This window comes from Xenopus tropicalis, chromosome 4 (assembly GCF_000004195.4).
Source record: "Xenopus tropicalis strain Nigerian chromosome 4, UCB_Xtro_10.0, whole genome shotgun sequence".
Taxonomy (NCBI): domain Eukaryota; kingdom Metazoa; phylum Chordata; class Amphibia; order Anura; family Pipidae; genus Xenopus; species Xenopus tropicalis.
The window spans coordinates 107,268,518-107,288,036 of NC_030680.2; the positions used below are offsets into that span (position 1 = coordinate 107,268,518).

General features: G+C 37.3%; 1 protein-coding gene across 6 annotated transcripts in view; it reads right to left on the minus strand.

Annotated features, from left to right (window-relative positions):
- Nucleotides 1-19,519, minus strand: part of suco (SUN domain containing ossification factor) — a 50,980-nt gene that overhangs the window by 27,856 nt on the left and 3,605 nt on the right. For 4 of the 6 annotated variants that reach the window (XM_004913732.4, XM_012962461.3, XM_002934151.5 and 1 more), the window contains exons 2-6: nt 8,635-8,740; nt 7,351-7,452; nt 7,004-7,146; nt 1,047-1,184; nt 257-410 (exon numbers count right to left, since the gene is read on the minus strand). In XM_004913732.4, the coding sequence (XP_004913789.2) occupies nt 257-410; nt 1,047-1,184; nt 7,004-7,146; nt 7,351-7,452; nt 8,635-8,740 (643 nt within the window). Of the gene's footprint in view, nt 1-256; nt 411-1,046; nt 1,185-7,003; nt 7,147-7,350; nt 7,453-8,634; nt 8,741-19,519 lie in introns of those variants that run through there. The other 2 variants (XM_012962462.3, XM_031901006.1) reach the window with 2 other exon arrangements.

Sequence of the window (19,519 nt, forward strand, 5' to 3'; positions counted from 1 at the left end):
GATCGCCACGTGTGTGGCCACCTTAAGGCAAGCAGTGAATGGCTGCTGCTTATGGAGGTAGTGAGCTCCATGCTTTAGTTGTAGATCTTACTTCGCTTTCCCCCAAGGTATATTATGCCCTCACTGTCACTTCTACACAAGCTGAAGGTCACACATTGTTGCAGAAAGTACTTTTGAAGTGACACAACTATGTGCAATATTAGATCATCATTTCCTAATGCCAGATATAGCTGGCAATTAATGTTTAAATAGCTACCTTTTTTTCTGTATGCTCTGAGGAACTGAGAGGTAACTTTGGCTTTTCCTGTTCAGCTTCTGGAGATTTGGACACCATTTCCTCCTGTTCTTGTGATGTTGCTTTTCTTTCACTGTGCTGAACGGAGATGTTTTCAGTATGATGACCCACAAGTCTGAGAAGAAATATAAAAAAAGGCAAAAAAAAAGAAAAATACAAAACATTCTTTTTATTGCTATCCATGCATTTTCTTGTGGGCAAGCACTGGAAGATGCAAAATCCATAGATGCAGTATAAAGAAAAATAAATTAAAACCCCAAAGCAATCAAACTACAATGGATACATGCTGTCTTTAAGATATCATTTTTAGAATTTGTATCATACTTCCTGGAATGAGATATTACTTTGCATTGAAATTACAGATGGTGCCAACGGTGCAACTGAAAATGCCCAAGATGGTTGCTAGACCTCCTATCTAGTTTGAATACAGGGAGAAGTTATGCACAATATAGAGTTTACATTCCTCATAATGCTTTGTGTGCTAAAATGTTTTACACTTTGAGACAGAAACAAAGGGAACTACAAAATGTCTGACAGACAGACCATCATTTTGAAGGCTTTCCTTTTGCACCTTTGACGTTTTATACTTCATGCGTACACAATATGCACATTTATAAATGCAACACAAGAAGCGAGAAGAGCGTATGAGCTGTTGGATGCTGCATGGTTAAAGGAGCTTATGACAAGTTACCTTTTTCACTCGTTTGAAAGCTGTTTGCTTTATGCAAGTTCAGCCTACTTCAATACTCACCTTACTGGTGGTTTGATAAAGGATGGTTCACTCATAGGGTCAACCTCTACTGCCCCCCCAATGTCACAGTCAGATTCTGACTGCCCAGCTTCACTAAAGCTGGCTACAGGGAGAGCGCCACTGGAATTTTCTACAGCACTGAAGGAAAAGAAACAACATGCTTTTTACCTTTGACGTGTTTCAAGAAAGGAATCAGACCAGATACATATTCTATGTGGATTGGGTTGCAGAAACTACAATTAGGTTTTCTGTATTGCTGTAAAAACATCTATACAATTAGCTACCGTGGGCCAGGGCTCTAGGCTATAGCGATGATGTTGCTTCTTTAAAGCACTTTTCAACATAATCTTACAGCAGCACAGAGTGAACCAGTCAGCAGCACAGGTGGATAACAGTTTTTTCAATCTGTTGGAAAATATGTTATCCCATTACTGATCCCTCTGTAAGGTTGTGCAAAAAAAAAATAATAAAACTGTCACGGAAAGAGTCTAAAGATAGACATTAGAACAACACAAACTACCATTACGCAAACCCTACTCCCATGGGCATGGATCTTTGAGGTGAAAGTGTCAACTGAATGTTTTAAAATAGAGATCACACAATTAGTTTTACATTTTTTTTTTTTTTTTTTAAATATAGAATTGTTTTAGTTAAATTTGAACTAAATTTCTTCTTTCAGTTCTTGTTTTATGAATGGCATAATGCTATGTAAGACTGGTGAAGCATAAGAGCAGTTTTGTGCCCCATTCTTTCCTAGGGACAAGATTGGGAGTTATTTAATTGCTTCCTGATTAGGCCAATGGGAATTGCACAACATACCACTCAATTCCAATAATCATCTAAAAACATACCAGTGTGCCTTATATGCCCCAATTCCCATTGACAGAAAGACAGCAGAAACAATTTCTGACATTTCTGCAACATGGCAGCTTAGGTTTAGCTGCAGTGACAAAATACCATGTTGGACAAAAACACTAATCTACCTTTTGTAAGGTTAGTTTTATGAATTGCTAGCAAACTTTAAGTGCACCTGAATGGAAACCAAAGAGACTTCATATAAATAACTAAATAAAGCTACCCAGAGCAAGACAACCATTACAAGTGGGGACTATTCAAGATCTAGTATCTAATTATGTTGCAAGGACCAAACATGGAGTAGCTTTAGTTCCCTGTTTAGGTCCATAAATGAAAAAACAAATATTTTGTGTTTAAAACAATAAGCAAAATGTATCTCGGGGCCAAGTCCTATTCATTAGATTCATATACTGCCCCTGTAAGTGTTAAGGTATAGGCTCTAAAGTATGGAAACTGGTTATCTAGAAATCTCCTAAATAATTTCCTATTTTGTAACCTCGGTAAACAAATGTCTTCAATGACTAATAAGCTTTTCCCTTGTAATACTAACACTATGCCTTGTACAGGTATGGGACCCCTTATCCAGAAAGCTCAGAATTACAGAAAGCCCACCTCCCATAGACTCCATTTTAATGAAATAATTCAGAATTTTAAAACTGATTCCTTTTTTCTCTGTAGTAATAAAACAGAAACTTGTAATTGATCCCAACTAAGATATAAATAATGCTTATTAGATGTAAAACAATCCTATTGGATTTAATTAATGTTTTATTGATTTTTTAGTTGACTTTAAGTATGGAGATCCAAATTATGGAAAGACCCCTTATCCGGAATACCCTTGGTCCCGAGCATTCTGGATAATGGGTCCTATACCTGTAATTGGTATGGTACTTTAAATTAGTTAAAAAGAGTGAGCATTCTAAACAAAGTTATCTTAATATTCCAATTCCTCTTTCTGGCCGGTGGCTTAGCAAATGTCAACTAATTCTTAGACATTCAAATTTAACATAATTTTTCCATACTGCCAGTTTCACCCTGCCCTACATGAAAGCAATGCAACATTGAAGTAAGCTTTATTTATTGCTAGAATTTTCACCTTAAGTCCATGCTATTTGTTGGGCTTCATAAAAATATTGAGAATTGGGGAAATGGGGAAACATTTTGCATTCTTATATGTACGGAAGATACAGAAGGTATATAAATGGAATTTTAAATATTAGTTATAAGTTTAGATATCTGCAGACATAATTCTTGCTTTTACAAAGCCCCGGCCAAGCTACTGTACTCCACAAAAATAATAAAGGTGCTTTTACAAATAGCTCCACTGCAGAAAAGGCACACATCTATATACATTTATTACGGTTTCAACTTTCCCTCTAGTTTACCTTAATAAGGAGACAGGAGAAAATCTAGATCATATTGATAAGCATTAGCAAAAAAACAGTGTAGGCAAAACAGATAGGTGTGTTAGCCTGTGTTCACCCTGTGTTTTAATGCGTGCCTACCAGTGTTTGGAAACATGGTCTTTACCACAACTTAAAGGGACAGTATACACACCTTTTCAACATGAGCTGAATGAATAGGGCTTTTTTTTTATTTTTGCCTATTGTATTAAAAAAAGAAATATATATAATTTCAGTTATTTCTTGTATTAAACAAGAATATGGAGCAAGTTTCATTTTAGCCTGATCCCAACAAACTAATAAATTACCAGTCCACCGAGAAGCCCCTAATAATGAGCTTCTCAAAGGCAGCTGCGTAGATAAGGAAAAAGTTTGTTTAAAGGGGCTAATTGTCCTATTTTAAAAAAGGAAGGAAACACCGCTTTATAATGGCAAAAAGGTTCTCTTAATTGTGCTCATTTTTATCAAATATGTATTTAGGGTATACTGTCTCTTAAAGTAAGGGTTTGCAACAGCATTAAAACATGTATCTGAAGCAAATGTAGAAAATGATCACAGTTAGACTGGTGATATTTAAACCCTGCAGCTTTCTATCCATCTTTATAGGTTGTTTTCAGCCACTGGCAGTTGTCTTTCATACACCACAGTGTAAAACATCCATCTGTATACACACTTTTGGTCCATTTCCTCACTGCCCTGCCCAAAGATTTGGTATGAGAGGTCCAAGTAGCTGCTCTGCATTGCGACTTACAGCATAGAAGAAATGGGGTAATCTTTATAATAAGCAAGACAAATAATCAACATCAATTAACTAATAATTAAATATTTAAAAAGGAAAAAAAAAACTTTTGAAGTATATAATGATAAACACTTTGTGACTACATTATCTAATATTCTGCAGTGAATATTTATGTTTATGCCATAACAAAAGCGGTTTATGTAATTGCATGTTTCACCATTAGACATATAAATATAGGCAACGTTCAGTGCACAAAAAATCTCTTTATATGAAAGTGAAATCAAAATACATGGCACATATCTAAGAATAATGGAGTGTTATCTTCTCATATATTTTAGGCTCTTGGAATCAAGATAATTAAAAATATGAATACATTGGTGTGGCTCAGGTTCCCAGAAACCAACAACATTTTTAGAAATTAAACATAGATGATTCCCACAGATTTACATGACTCCCCTGGATAACTACAATGTAGAAAATTAACAGGGGCAAGATTAATAGAATAAAACATATTCAGTCTGTAATAAACGCCTTCCTAGTTTGCCAGGCTATGCAAGAGGGGTGTCCCATTAACTTCACAGCTGCAGCAAGGCTTATAGGGATCAGCCACACAAAAATATAGTACAGTGGTTCAGATAAGTCAGCAGTGGACATGTGTAGTAGTATGACTTGGAAACAGTGCCTGCAACCATAGAGAACACTGTAGAGAAATTATACAGACTTACAAACATGGACTAAAAGCTGAATAATAGGATGATCATCTTTAAAAAAAAGCCAAGAGCCTTTTCTATGAGGAGAAATTTTGAAAGACTGCGCATTTTGTCCCTTAGACTGTCCTTGAAAGCCCAGCTTGAAAAGTAAATTAGGGTAAGCTTTATAGGTTAATACTTATTTGCTGTCACAGATATTTCGGAACTCTGATTTGCTGATATCATAATGTTACCTGTTTCATGATAAGGGTGGGCAATGGAAAATGCTGGTTTAAAAATTGGGGCTTAAGCAAAAAAAAAGTCTGGAAAACTCTGCCTTAGGGCTTGTTTATAGCAAAAGATATTATAAATATGCAATCATCGCAGTTATACTAGCAAACTTTATTGAAAAATGTGGAAGTATAGAAGTTCTCTGCACCTGTATTTTACCACAGGTAAGTTCTATCTCCCTGGTTTCCATTGAGGGCTTGCCAAAGCTAAGGTGCAGATTTATCAAAAGTTGTTGAAATTTGTTAATCTTATCAGCCAACCCACTGACAAAATGCACACAGTTTTTTTTTTTTTCTCGAATGCTAGATTCATTAAGAAGAAATGTTTTTTTGCAGAAAACTTGTAAGCCAACAATAGCATTGTTCCTTTTCACTTTCAATGAGGCTGCAAATAAATCAAACTGTTTAAGACAATTTCCACTGATTTCTAAGGATCTCACCAGCTTTTACTTGCTATCCAAGATTTCAGAAAACGTGTGTTTCTTCTCAAATCGAGAAAAAATAAGGAAACTGTTTTCATTACTCTTACTAACCGAATATAAAACATGCTACATTGAAACTGAAAAACAAGAACACAAGGCAACTATAGTGTATGCATCTTATCCCAAACTACTATATTACTGTACATGCTTAATTTGTTTTGCTGTTACTTATTGGTGACAATTACTCTATATTTTGTGTAAATATACATAATATGCCTAGAGGTGGCCATACACACACCAATATTATCATACAAAAATTTGTTTTGTGTGATAATCGGTGTGTGTACAGTGGAAGATGAGGCAACCAATATCGGTAAAAGCCTTGGTTATCGGTCACCTCGTTGATCAGACAGGACCAAAGATTTTGATGGGGGGCCTTTAAAGGTGCCCAATCATTGTAATGTTAATGCCGATTCGGCAGATAGGAGTAAATAATTATTTTGTTTTCACCTGGATAACCGACGATTCAGCTCTAAACGTTAGTAGAGTGGATAAACAAACTTTCCTATGACCAATGGGCGTGGGAAATATCATCGTTGTAAGCGTGTATGACCACCTTAAGAGGCTACAGCACACTAAGGGGAGTATTTATTATGTTGTGAAAAACTAATTCGCTGAAAAAACGGAGTAAAAAGCTGTGTAAAATAAATGGAAAACATCGGCATCTGAACGCCGGATATTACGCCGTTATTTTCCATAAGTTCCGGTGGAAGAAAAAACGCGTAAAACAATTACGCCATTTTTACACAGCGAAGCCTGGCGATGTGTGGCGAATTTTCTCGCCATTTTTTACACAGCATAATAAATATGCCCCTAAGCATTCTGACCACCTAGATGTAATGATGACACAATGAGCACACTCATTAGCATTTCTGATGTCAGCAATAATGTTACGGCAGACATTTCCTTATCCATCAAAGTTATTGGGTGTAATGATGACTTATTGCGCCAATCAATTGTCTACATCTCTACGTGCGAGTACCATTTATTTAAATAGCACCAGCAGGTTACACAGTGTATTAAAATCATTTATAAGAAATGGGGCTATACCAAATGTATCAAAGTATAAGTATCTAGGCATATTGTAGGTCCCAGGTGAGGACTCAAATGTTGATCTAATAAAACAACTTGTGCTTGATAAGCCCTGGATAACTATACTATTTGCACCTTTGCAACTGACCAAGTGAGAGTTTGCCCAAGCCAATAACTGTATGTAAGTATGTATATTTCTAAAAATACACATACATACACAATAGCAAGAAAGTGTGCACTCCGTTCACTTAATCCTTTTATTCCACAATATATCAACACATTATTCCAAATTTTTGGTTTTCAGTCTACAACCTTTGTCACGAGATGCATAACCTCACCTTTTGCAAGATTCACACATGTATACATACATTTTACTTGTGGAGTATTTTTCAGGAAAAGTAATCAATACTTAATTGTAATGTGTGACAAATTGACAAATTACTTGTTTTAGTATAATGCAGACTTACTCTGACTGAGGAACAGAAGGAATTGAGGTAGATGAACTAGAAATGTTTTCTGTGCCAGTCGCCAGATTCAAAGTTCCCTCTTCAAGGTCTTTAGAGTCTGTGTCCACCACTGGAATAGTCTGAACTTGTATTGGATTTTCAACCTAGAGCAACAAGATCAATTCATTAGGGGACAACAATAGCATAATATAAAAAACCAAAAAATCAGCAATACTAATTTCTACTAAAGAATTTTTTTTTTCTGTTTTACTTATACAACTAATAAGTTAGTTAATTTAGACATATTTAAAAGGTTACATCAAAAGGTCTTTAAAATGTCGCAGAAATTCTTAAAATGAAATGTTTACCTTTTCATCTTTTGCACAGTCTTCTACAATATCTTCCATTACTTGATTTTCAGCTACAACTGTTTCCTTCAGTTCAAGGGTTTTCAGCTGATCCATTTCATCCTTCAAAGTGCAAAGGAAACAACGGAACTTAAAAACATCCTGAATCAAACTACTCTACCTGTGCACACTACTGAATTAAACATGATTGTATTACATTGTGTCCACAAATTACAGTATTATTATATTACAATGCAAAGAACTAAACACATTGTATTCTATACAACTATTATCTGGTCTGTAAACCTGTGCCTTGTTTCCTTATTTCAACTTAAAAAGATACCCTCATAGTTTCTGAAGCGAACACATTTTTACCACTTCAGTGTATCAGTACATTATATATAAATACATAAAATAATAAAGGTGTGATGTTTTTAATGTATGAATAAAGTCATTTTTTAAAGTGGATATCCTAGTTGTTCGGCGTTTCTTGGAGTCTTCAATTGATATGGTTTATCTCCCTTAAGCTTACGGGTTCGGGGCTCCAAGTACCCAGACCACTTTTGGAACACTGTGAGTCTTCATTGATCCAAGCTAATACCACTTTGCTGCATTTTCTGACCTTATGCACTAGACCCAGGGTGTATACACCTGGGTCGCTCCTTTAACTTGGTATGAACTGAAACAATTAATTTAGCATTAGTAGCGATTTTGTTTGTTATACTGAGTTTAATTTAACATTCCTGATTTAAAATTTGCTTCTTTTCTTTATTTGTATATTTGTTTACCTCTGAGTTCCATGACCTATATAAAAGCATGAGGCCTAAGGCCTGGAACTCCCCAGGATACATACAGGTATCGGACCCCTTATCCGGAAACCCATTATCCAGAAAGCTCCGAATTACGGAAAGCCTGTCTCCCATAGACTCCATTATAATCAAATAATTAGGATTTTTAAAATTGATTTCCTTTTTCTCTGTAATAATAAAACTGTACCTTGTATTTGATCCCAACTAAGATATAATTAATCCTTATTGGATGCAAAACAATCCTATTGGATTTAATTAATGTTTTATTGATTTTTTAGTAGACTTAAGGTATGAAGATCCAAATTACGGAAAGACCCCTTATCCGGAATACCCTTGGTCCCGAGCATTCTGGATAACGGGTCCTATACCTGTATAATATATATATATATATATATATATATATTTCTTATATTCACTATATAATTTGGAGTTACTGGTCCTGTCATATTTAAAAAATGTTAGTAACTTCAAACCTCACATTATGCAAAAGGCTTACATTTTGCTTAGCAGTCTCGCCTTCACTCACTGTATTATCAGCATTTTGTTCACTTGGTAAAGTATGTATTGTGTTCTCACTGCAACACACTTGCTGATATGGACACCTATGAAAAAACAAAGAGCAAACTGTAAATGTTTAAACCTTTTAAAAAGTGTCATGAAAAAAATCAAGTAGTCATATATTTCAAACAAGCGATGCTTACTTATCAGGACCAATGCTTTGGATTAAATTTTTGTGGCTCAGTTCACATGCAAATTATACAAAGAACAAACTTATTTTTGTCAACTATGGCTCTCAACTTAGCACAAAGCTGATTAGTCAGTCATTTCTTAGGACAAGGGCACATGGAGTGTCTCTTTCAGCCCAGCGGTTTTCCGTCAGACTGAGAAAAGTGGATCTGCTTCCCTACGCTGCTCCGTGTGCCTGCACTGAATGAATATGCACATGCAGCAGAGCTGTGCATAGGTCTGTCTGAAAACACCTGTGTTTTACAGGCAGACCTTTGCTCTGCTGCGTGTGCCTGCACTAAGGCGGCTACTGTAGTTTTCAGTGCAGGCACACGGAGAAGAATACGGCAGCTTCTCTGATCAGGGCTGAGAGAAGCTAATCTACACTTCATGTACCCTTACCCAAAGGCTAACTTGGAACTGTGTGCATCACAATCTCTATGATGCTTATATATGCCCTGCATGTGGGGTGATCAGTCAGCATGGGCTTTTTTTTTGACAAATCATTAGTTAGGGTTACACATAAAAAATGATGATCGTACAGAGAGAAATCTAAATAGATCATGATACCATATTAGAGGCACCAGGGCAACTATTCATTTTCATTGGGTCCCTGGATTCCCACAAGAAAAATTCCTGCATCCTATAATGGGTTTAACATGCTGTAACAGGACCAGTCATGCCATTAGCCAGATGACTATCTTTAACAGCTATACTGATGAATTTGCTTATGATATGCACTTTGTTAACTTAAATAGCTTGTTAAACTATTTCAATTAAAACACTTCTAATAACATTACTCTCGTAACATTTTAGCTCTAGAAGTATAAAGATATATTATACTATGCTTAGCATAAAGCCTTAATAGCATTACCTACTTATTGCTTGGGTATTTCCACAGAAGTCTGTGAATCCAATAAAATCTATGGCGCACCATTTTTGGGAGTACTTTAATAAAATTAGCCTTCGTTATTTAATCTAAATAAAACTATATGTAATGTTGCAATAATCTGCAGAAAAATTAGGTCATGGTCTCATACAGTGGCTTTGCACCCCCGTCTTACTTTTGAAATGCAAAAAAAAGAAAAACCTGATGCAGGTCTGAAACCGTGCAGCACTTTCAAAGCATGAAAAGCCAACAGCTGCAATAAACAGATTAAGACAATCTGTTTTGGCAGACATCTATAAGAGCTGTGTTGTTTCTGTAAGCTATATGTGCAGGGGCAGAAATAATGATACTATATTTTCTGCTTTTTTGGCCCAAGTTTGGCCTGAATAATGGTCTGTCAATCCTAAACAACATCCCTGCGCTGTGGATATCAGTCTGTTTGGGATTTGGGCAGGTTAGACAATTCAGCATGCCAATACACATCAGCCAGTTTCTAGTGCATCGACAGCAGAAGATACTCTCCACTTCCTGCTGTTCCAATAGTTTGCGCTCTTTGCTTGAACTACCAAACCAATAAGAAGAGCGCACCCAGTAGGCCTGTTAATGGCCATCTTAAAACATTCCATACAAGCGAACATATCTGCAGTTTGACCAACCAGGTGTTTAACCAAACCTGACTGACAGAATAATTTGGCCCCACACTAAAGATCAGATCACAATAGTGCCTAATAAGAATTGTTGGGAAAAGACCACACCAAAAGCTCAATGCAGTCACTGGCCAACGGGACTTCAAATTAACTTCCAAAAGTTACCTGACCTTTTTCCAAATATCAATTGGTGAGGCCACTGATTTGGCAGACACTGTTAATCTATGTATGACCTGCATAACTCCACACATCATCATGCTTGATCAAGAGTCTTAACATTTTTAAACCTTGATTATGATGTACATAACTTTAAAAGTCCACTATAAACTTTTTACATTTTCCACTATTTCTGCCTTGTGAAAAGAAAGCAGGACTTGTTTTAAAAAAAAGTAAGCACTAAACATACATCTGGTACCCTACTCAAGCCTTCGACAGTAGACAATCACTATGTAGTTTGGGCCTCTGTGTACTTAAAAGGCCAAGGGCCTATTTTATATCCCTGCCTGGGCCTGCTTGGAAAACTATCTTAATTTAAACTATTCTTTTTGAAAAAATATTTATCATGAATTATTTTTATTAGCTTTTATTTCTATAGTGATGACACAGCCACACAGCACATGCAGCGTGTTCTCCATCAGCATAAAAATGGCAGACAAAAAGTCAATCCGCTCCTTACTGCACTATGGTCAGCAGAACTGACAAGAATGTTATCCACCCGTCAACGTGCACACTCTAAAGAGAAAAAAAAAATGTGCCATTAGCCTTACCAGATACTGTTGATCATTCACATTATTTCCTGAATTACAATCTAAGGTACCCACTGAAATTCACACACATTAGGGTCAATTTTGTCAGAAGCCAATTAAATATAAACACAATGACACTCATGACAGAGAAGTGTCCAGATTAGAATCAAACATTGCGCCCCAGCATTGCAAGGCAGCAGAAAGCAATAGCACTTTCTCCTGCTAAGGAGAAAAAATAAATACCATTGCACAGCATAGAGAAAAGCATGGATTGAGGGCAGGCATGTCAGGCAGACCTGTGGAACATTGCTAGAATTGCTTCAGCAAGTTTGTTGTGATTCTATTGCATGTAACAAACCACCTGACTGGATAAGTATATGGAAAATATGCAAGTGTATACAACTGGTTTTTAAATCCAGAATCCTTGTGGTACCAATTGCCAGAGAGACATTCCAGCTAGTGACATTCAAAAGCCTGTAGCTAGTGTCTTGGTTGCCTTCCTCCTTGTTTGTTCAAAAATTTACATGGCCTACATGGCACAGAAATAAATCACTCAAACATACAGAGTCTATCAATTGCTTTTAAAATCTTTTTTTTTTTCTTGAAACAATTCTGCTCTTATTCTTTTAGTCCTAATAAACACTTATAAACACAAATGTTCTGTATGTAAAAAAATTTAGACTTCTTTTTTGAAAATATATTGCTAGACAAACTCTAGCAACATACACAGAGTAATTGGCATCACTGAAACTGCAAAGCATCAAGTCATGAACAATGTAGACAAAGACGCAGCTGCCCATGTAAGTGCACTGTAGAAAGTCAGAGAAATAAAAAACTGTTTATTAAAAGCTACTAAAAAAGACATTATTTGTCATGTACTACCTAAAAACAGTACATTTTGAAAAGGTAAACTACCAATTGAATGTGTTTTTTTCAGTTACACTAACTATGATAAAAGGCACCATAATAGAGGATTATTCACAGTTACAGTTATATATTGATTATAATATTAATTTTCCTTATTAAAAAAAATTAACAGTAATGCAGTTACATGATTACGTATCTAAGGGGCATATTTATTAAAGCGCGTAAAATGATTTACGCCGTTTTTTCGGTGTAAAACGCGGCGTACACCAAATCTTACGCCATTAATTCCGCCGTACTTCCACCGCGTCTTTTCCCGCCGTGATTCGCCATCGCGGAAAATAGCACGGCGATCTCATTTACCCGTGTACGCCAGCGGCGTACGTACGCATATTTTACGCCGTAATTGTCCGAGTCTGTTCATTTCAATGGGCGTAATGATCGCGTTTTATATACATTAAATTAATAACGCCGTTTTTAACCAACCTATTAAGCAAAACAATAGCTTGAAGAAAAGGAAGTGATGTCACTTCAAGCTATTGTTTTCATCATAGTAGGGTCACCATTTTAGCCTATGGCTGATTTTTTGGTTGTAGCTGCAGAGATTATAATCTCAGCAACAATTGTGTTGCTGCAGAGGAGGAGGGGGCCCCAGCAGGATGTGGAAGGGGATGTGGCAGAGCCTGAACCTGCGGTTCAGGATATGCACCAGGAAGTGCAGGTCCCTGCTAGGATCAGACAGCCCCGCATTTTCAGAAGACATCAGTATCTTCTGGAGGAGCTGTCTGATAATGATGTGCAGAGGATGTATCGGCTGAACCGTGCAGCAATTCTGGATCTTTATGCCCTTGTGGCAGAGGATCTTGAACCGCTCACGGGAAGGTCCAATGCATTACCTGGGATGTGCAAACTGCTTGCAGTTTTGTACTTCCTAGGCCAGGGGTCTGCAACCTTTAATACATAAACCGCGTCTGGCGGCGCGATGACGTCATCGCGGTCCGGCGGCCTCTCTGATAGGCTGCCGGCCAGCGGCAGCACACACATCATCCTCCGCGGCGAGCAGCGCCTGAAAAGCCACTGAAAGACTAGTCACTAGTCTTTCAGTGGCTTTTCAGGCGCTGCTCGCTGCACCGGAGCCGCACCTAAGGCCAAAACGAGCCGCATGCGGCTCTGGAGCCGCGGGTTGCCGACCCGTGTCCTAGGCAATGCGACCTTCCAGCCTGTCACCTCACGCATCATTGGCATGAGTCAGGCAACTATATATGCATATACAGGTATGGGATCCCTTATCTGGAACCTCCTTACTCAGAAGGCTGCAAATTGCAGAAGACCATCTTCCATAGAGTCAATTTTAAGCTAATTATTACAGATAAAAAGGAAATCAGTTTTAAAAAATAATGATAAAACAGTGTATTGTAACTGAAGGGAACAGTTGTATAGACCTATGTTGGTGTGAAAACAATCCTACTGGGTTTATTTAATATTTAAATTATTTTTAGCAGGCTTAAAAGGAAAACTATATCTCAAACAGTGTAGGTCTCTATAAAAATATATTACATAAACAAGCTTATATGTAAAACCCTGCTTCATATAAATAAATAATTTTCATAAAAATATACTTTTTTAGTAGTATGTGCTATTGGGTAATCCTAAATAGAAATTTGCCATTTTAAGAATTATGGGCTGTCTCCTGGGATCATAGGATTCACAGTGCACACAAACAAGCCATGGCACACATACATGCTAGGTCACATTAGCCAGTGAATGAACAAGTTCTGTCTTTTGCTTCCACACTAATTCCTGTTACAGTTAGAGCTGCATTATTTGTGGTCATGTGATCTCTGAGGGAGCACCAAGCCCATCACTAAATGGTGGATCAAGGAAAAGGATGAAAAAAGGCAATATTTACTGAGATAAAGAATCTCGCCAAACTGGAATATATAATAGGTCACTTAACATAATATAAACCATCTTTTGGTTAAGTGTTCATTCTGGGGGTATAGTTTTCCTTTAAAGGAAAAGTGACACTAAAATGTTTTAAGTAAAAAAGCTATTCTACCCTGCACCAATAACTGCCCTATCCTGCAAACCACTTAGTATTTTGAATGCTTTAATAGAAAATACCAGGAAGGAGCAGCATCCACTATGCGACGATCGATTGATCGAGTCTAGCCTTTCTTATGTATAGGAAGGAGTCAGTCTAGGCTCGACCAATCGATCTTCGCATAGTGGATGCAGCTCCTTCCTTCGCCATATCGCCCTACTTCAATTGACAGGAAGCCAAGTTTTAGCAGGTATTTTCTATTAAAGCATTCAAAATACTAAGTGGTTTGCAGGATAGGGCAGTTATTGGTGCATGGTAGAATAGCTTTTTTACTTAAAAAAATGTAGTGTTACATTTCCTTTAATGTATTGTAATCCAAATTACTGAAAGATCACCTACTTAGAAAGGTCCTAAGCATTCTGGGTAAACAATCCTAAAATCCAAAAAAGAGGAAGGCATCGGATCCACTTTTGTCTGCCTGCACAGAAAAGTGAATGATTTGCATCATGTGTCCTTGCCCTTAAAAGACATGTCAACCCCCCAAATTTTTTTTTTTTGCCTAATAAAAGAAAATATAAATCAAAGCAACTTTCCAATATCAATTTATTAAAAATTATTAGTGCTTTAATAGTTATTTGTAAATGTAATAGCTATAGAAAGCAGCATTTAAAGTGATACTGACACCAAAAAACTATTGCTATTATAAGTAATTGTTACTTGAAGTTGCTAAACCTGACTGTTTTGCCAACCTGACTGTCCCTTCTCAGCCTGTCAGTTATAGCTTCTAATGCTAACAAACTGCTGTTGCACAAATATGGCCGCCCCCTCATAGAGGAACATGGGGGATCAGACAGGCAATGTACAAACATTGGACAAATACTTTTAAGGTAAAATTATAAATAGCATGCAAGGACAATGTTATGCTAGATGTAAAAAAGTGTTAATTTCTGGTGTCAGTATCTCTTTTAATGAACTCCTGGTTGTTACTTTTTAAACAATGTTGCAAGTGCCAGGCTCTTCCAGCAAGTTAGGTCTGTCAGTCTGCTGCTTGTGTTACATGGTTTCGAATACCAGAGCCACCAGGGCAGAGAATAGAAAGGACAGGCAGACACTGCTTTTAATAGTAATTATATATACAAATAACTCAAAAACCATTACAAATATGAAATGAATGTATATTGAAAAGTTGCTTAGAAGTAAGTTTTGTTTTATTGGGCAAAAATTTATTTTTGGGGTTTACATGTCCATTAATCAGCTGGCTGCACTCTTTAATAGCAATTAGAGCCACAATCAGAAACGCTGGGGCCCCATTTAAATTACTTGTCTGGGTCCACCCACCCCTTAGACATAAGTGCATAGCACCAAAATTGTTATCCATGCCTCCTGTATTCACTACATAAACAATCAGCTAGCAGGTTGGTAACTGGGTTAATTGTGATGGATTTGTTTTTTTTTTTTACAACACCAGCTACTATTAAACAAATTCACCGATCATTTTACCGAAAAGCGGGGTGTAACTAAAGAGGTGAGAGAACAAACCCTGCAACTGCCCAGTACTGTGGGGCCCAATAGTTAGTCATTTTATGGCTAAAATGTAGGCAAGCGATAGCTCATATAATTCAGTAAATAAATTGCAATATAAACAGCCATGTTTCTCCATAAGTGTTTCATATAAACAGTAACATGCTAATAAGTGTATGATTAAGTGCCCTTTGGCACGAAACGCATCAGGCTGTATATGTTTGAGATGTTTTTTCTTTAAATAAAACAAATGTGTTTTAACTGCACCACTTTTTTGTTTTGGTCCAGTTTTCCCTAGTGGCAGCCTTCTTTCTCATTTTGGTTTAAAATTTTCCTAGGCGCTGAAGGTTTCTTGAGGTTTGTGCACCTGGGTCATATATACTAATTGGTGTATACAACCCTTAACTTGTCCAGTTGGAATTTTTCTTTATTAAATTGCTAATATGTCTATCATATTATTGGTGGTCAGTGGAGTTTGCCCTAAATGTCAAGCCTACACCTACCTTCCACTGTCACAGTGCTGTGCATTGTCCTTGATATTAAAGTTTAAAGGAACAGTAACACCAAAAAATTAAAGTGTTTTAAAGTAATTTAAATATAACATACTGTTGCCCTGCAATGGTAAAACTGGTGTGTTTGCTTCAGGAACACTACTATAGTTTATATATATACGCTGCTATGTAGCCATGGGGGCAGCCATTCAAGCTGGAAAAAAGGAGAAAAGGCACAGGTTACATAGCAGATAACAGATAAGACACCAATGTATTCTACAGGGTTTATCTGTTAGCTGCTATATAACCTGTGCCTTTTCTTCTTTTGAATGGCTGCCCCCATGGCCACACAGCAGGGTTTATATAAACTCTAGTAAAGTTTCTGAGGCAAATTTCTTTAAAATATATACATTTTTTGATGTTACTGTTCCTTTAAAGGCAAGTCACGGTTTCACAACAGACACAAGGCCCAAGTGATTTAATACCAGTCATAGACTTCTAATTTATTCAAAAACAGTCAGTACACTATTTCTAACACATTTCAGTGAGTACATTGACAGACATAATTAGGTTCTGATTCTAACTGTGTTGTGTTTGAAGGTTAGGATGTTCCCTTGAGATGGAGATAGCTGTAAGGTAGATTTAGGGACTGCAACAGAGTAAAGAATGAGAAAAAGAATATATTCTTGTACCAATAAGAATAATTCAGAGAAATAGCACCTATAAATTAAATAGGGTTAAAGCTGATAAATACATCTTCAAAAAAGTTACAGTTAAGTCATTAAAGTTTCTACTTAAAGGGGACCTGTCACCCTAAGAAATAATTCCAGATTGTTTTCACTTGTGTTTGTCAAGCAAAATAAACTTAATTTATACCATATAAATTAGTATAATCATATTTTCGTCAGTCTTGGAATTCACAGTTGCAGCAAGCAGGCAGGTGCCATTTTGTGGACACTTATTAAGGCAAGCATTGTATCCTGCCAAAATCTTATTTATGTGCCAGTATGGGGGGCCCTGATGCCCATGCATTGGTTACACAATTAAATTGTGAGGAGGGTGGGGGAAATGTGAGGAGTGCAGCAATATCTAAAAAGTTCTAAATTGAAAATGAAAGTAACTGCCAGCCCCACCTCTATGCCGAAGGCATAGAGGCGGGGCAGGCAATATATGATTGACATTTGGGATTTTTAAATGCTTTTATAATGGGTATGGATGTGTTAATAAAAAAATGAGTTTTGAAATGGGCTTATATTATACAGCTTTTTATGCCTGGGTGACTGATCCACTTTAAGCTTTAATGTAATTTTAAGTGACTTAGCACTGCATGGCAGGGCCCACGACTGGCTCACAATTTAACTTGTCTCGGTATAACAATCTCCTGCTGATGGCAACCGATAGCAATTACATTTAAAAATAATATTAAAAACCAATTGCAATTAATGCTTGAATATTGGTGCTTAGAATTACATTTGCTTTCATTATACAAAAAAAACTGTTCGAGTGGAGAGAATGGAGAGGTAGGTAAAAAAAAAAACGCCTTAATCGCCAAGAGTATGTAATTGTGATCTCTTGAAAATTCATCAACAGGCACTTTAGAGCATAAGTGGTTTAAATGTTAGTTCTGCAGATATTTCTAGCTTACTACTGATGAGCAAATCTGTCCCATTTCGCGTTGCTGAAAGATTTGCAAAACTGCTGAAAAATATGCAATATGTGGCTACCGCAACCTTTTTTTTGATGCAACCTTTTGCTCACTTGGCAAATTTTTATTGCAGATCATTTTTGCAACAATTTCATGGAAAAAAAATGCCAATGGCAAAATACGGATTTTCACAGCGAAGCCTGGCGAAACAATTCACTCATCCCTAAAGCTTGCATTTAGTTGCCTGCAATTTCACACGGGCAACAAAGTGCCCAGTTTGTCATTGCCCTTAAAAGTGTGGTTCACCACTTGGTTAACTTCTAGTATGCCATAGTGTGGCTAATTCTAAGCAACTTTTCAATTTGCTTTCTTCTCCCGACTCCCTACAGCAGGGGTCTCAAACTCGCGGCCCGCGGGCCATTTGCGGCCCTCGGTACAGTATTTTGTGGCCCGCACCAACGCCTTCTCCAAAGCAATGAATGGATCGCGATTTTTATTGCGATTCAAGGGATAATGCAAGGCACGGCGGGCGGGAGCTGCTGATTGTGGAAATGACGTTATGCCATCTTAACAGTTATTATGGGAAGACGTTCTGTGTGCATAATTAGCTCCTTAGCAGCTAATTGTGCACACAGAACGTCTTCCCATAAAAACTGTTAAGATGGCATAACGTCATTTCCGCAATCAGCAGCTCCCGCCCGCCGTACCTTGCATTATCCCTTGAAAGCCAATTTTTTGTGAAATCCCTTATGCGGCCCAGCCTCATCCTGACTTTGCCTCCTGCGGCCCCCAGGTAAATTGAGTATGAGCCCCCTGCCCTACAGCTTTCAAATGGGGGTCACTGACCCCAACATCCAAAAGACAAATGCTCTATAAGGCTACAATTTTATTGTCATTGCTACTTTTTATTACTCATTTTTATATTAGAGCCCTTCCCCGTTTGTATTCCAGCCACTCATTTAAATCAGTGCCTGGTTGCTAATTTTGGACCCTAGCAACCAAATCTGCTGAAATTCCAAACTGGAGAGCTGCTGAAAATAAAACTAAGTAACTCAAAAACCACAAAAAAATGGAAATCAATTGCAAATTCTCACAATAGCACTCTCTACATTATGCTAAAAGTTAAGCTGAAGGTGAACAACCCCTTTAAATTCTGATGCCTGAGGCACTGGCTTCAAAAGGTTGAACTTATGGCCTGGTGTTGAGTTTCTTCCAACTTCTTTGAAAAGTTTACAGCTAAGCTTAGGGTTCAGTGCAAATCATCAAGCAGAAAATGAGGTTCACATGTCATAAAAGCTGATGCCATAGGGCTTATATTAAAATTTTAAAGCAAATTAGCACTAGTTTCTGGGCTGGCTTGTAATAAGAATATAATTGATTTACTAATCAGCCTTATACCATGACAAAAATCATTTAAAAACCTGGTTGCAATACTGTGCACTCTTTAATAATCAAGGATGTGGCTGCATTCAGAATCAACCAGTCACATTCTGTCTCATCTCTAATAGTAGTTAGTACACACCAGATACCAATTAGGGCTGTGACACATGGGGAGATTAGTTGCCACGGAACAAATCTTCCTTGTCGCGGACGACTAATCTCTCCGAAAAGCCATCTCACCGGCTAGAATGTAAATCGCCAGTGGGATGGCATACGCCATTTCCTCTCACGGCAACTTCAGCAAATAGTGTGCCGTGTATGCCATCCCACCGGGCGATTTATATTCTAGCTGGTGGGATGGCAATTCAGGGAAATTTGTTGCGTGGTGACTAATCTCCCCGCATGTCACAGCCCTTCTAGTGGCTCTG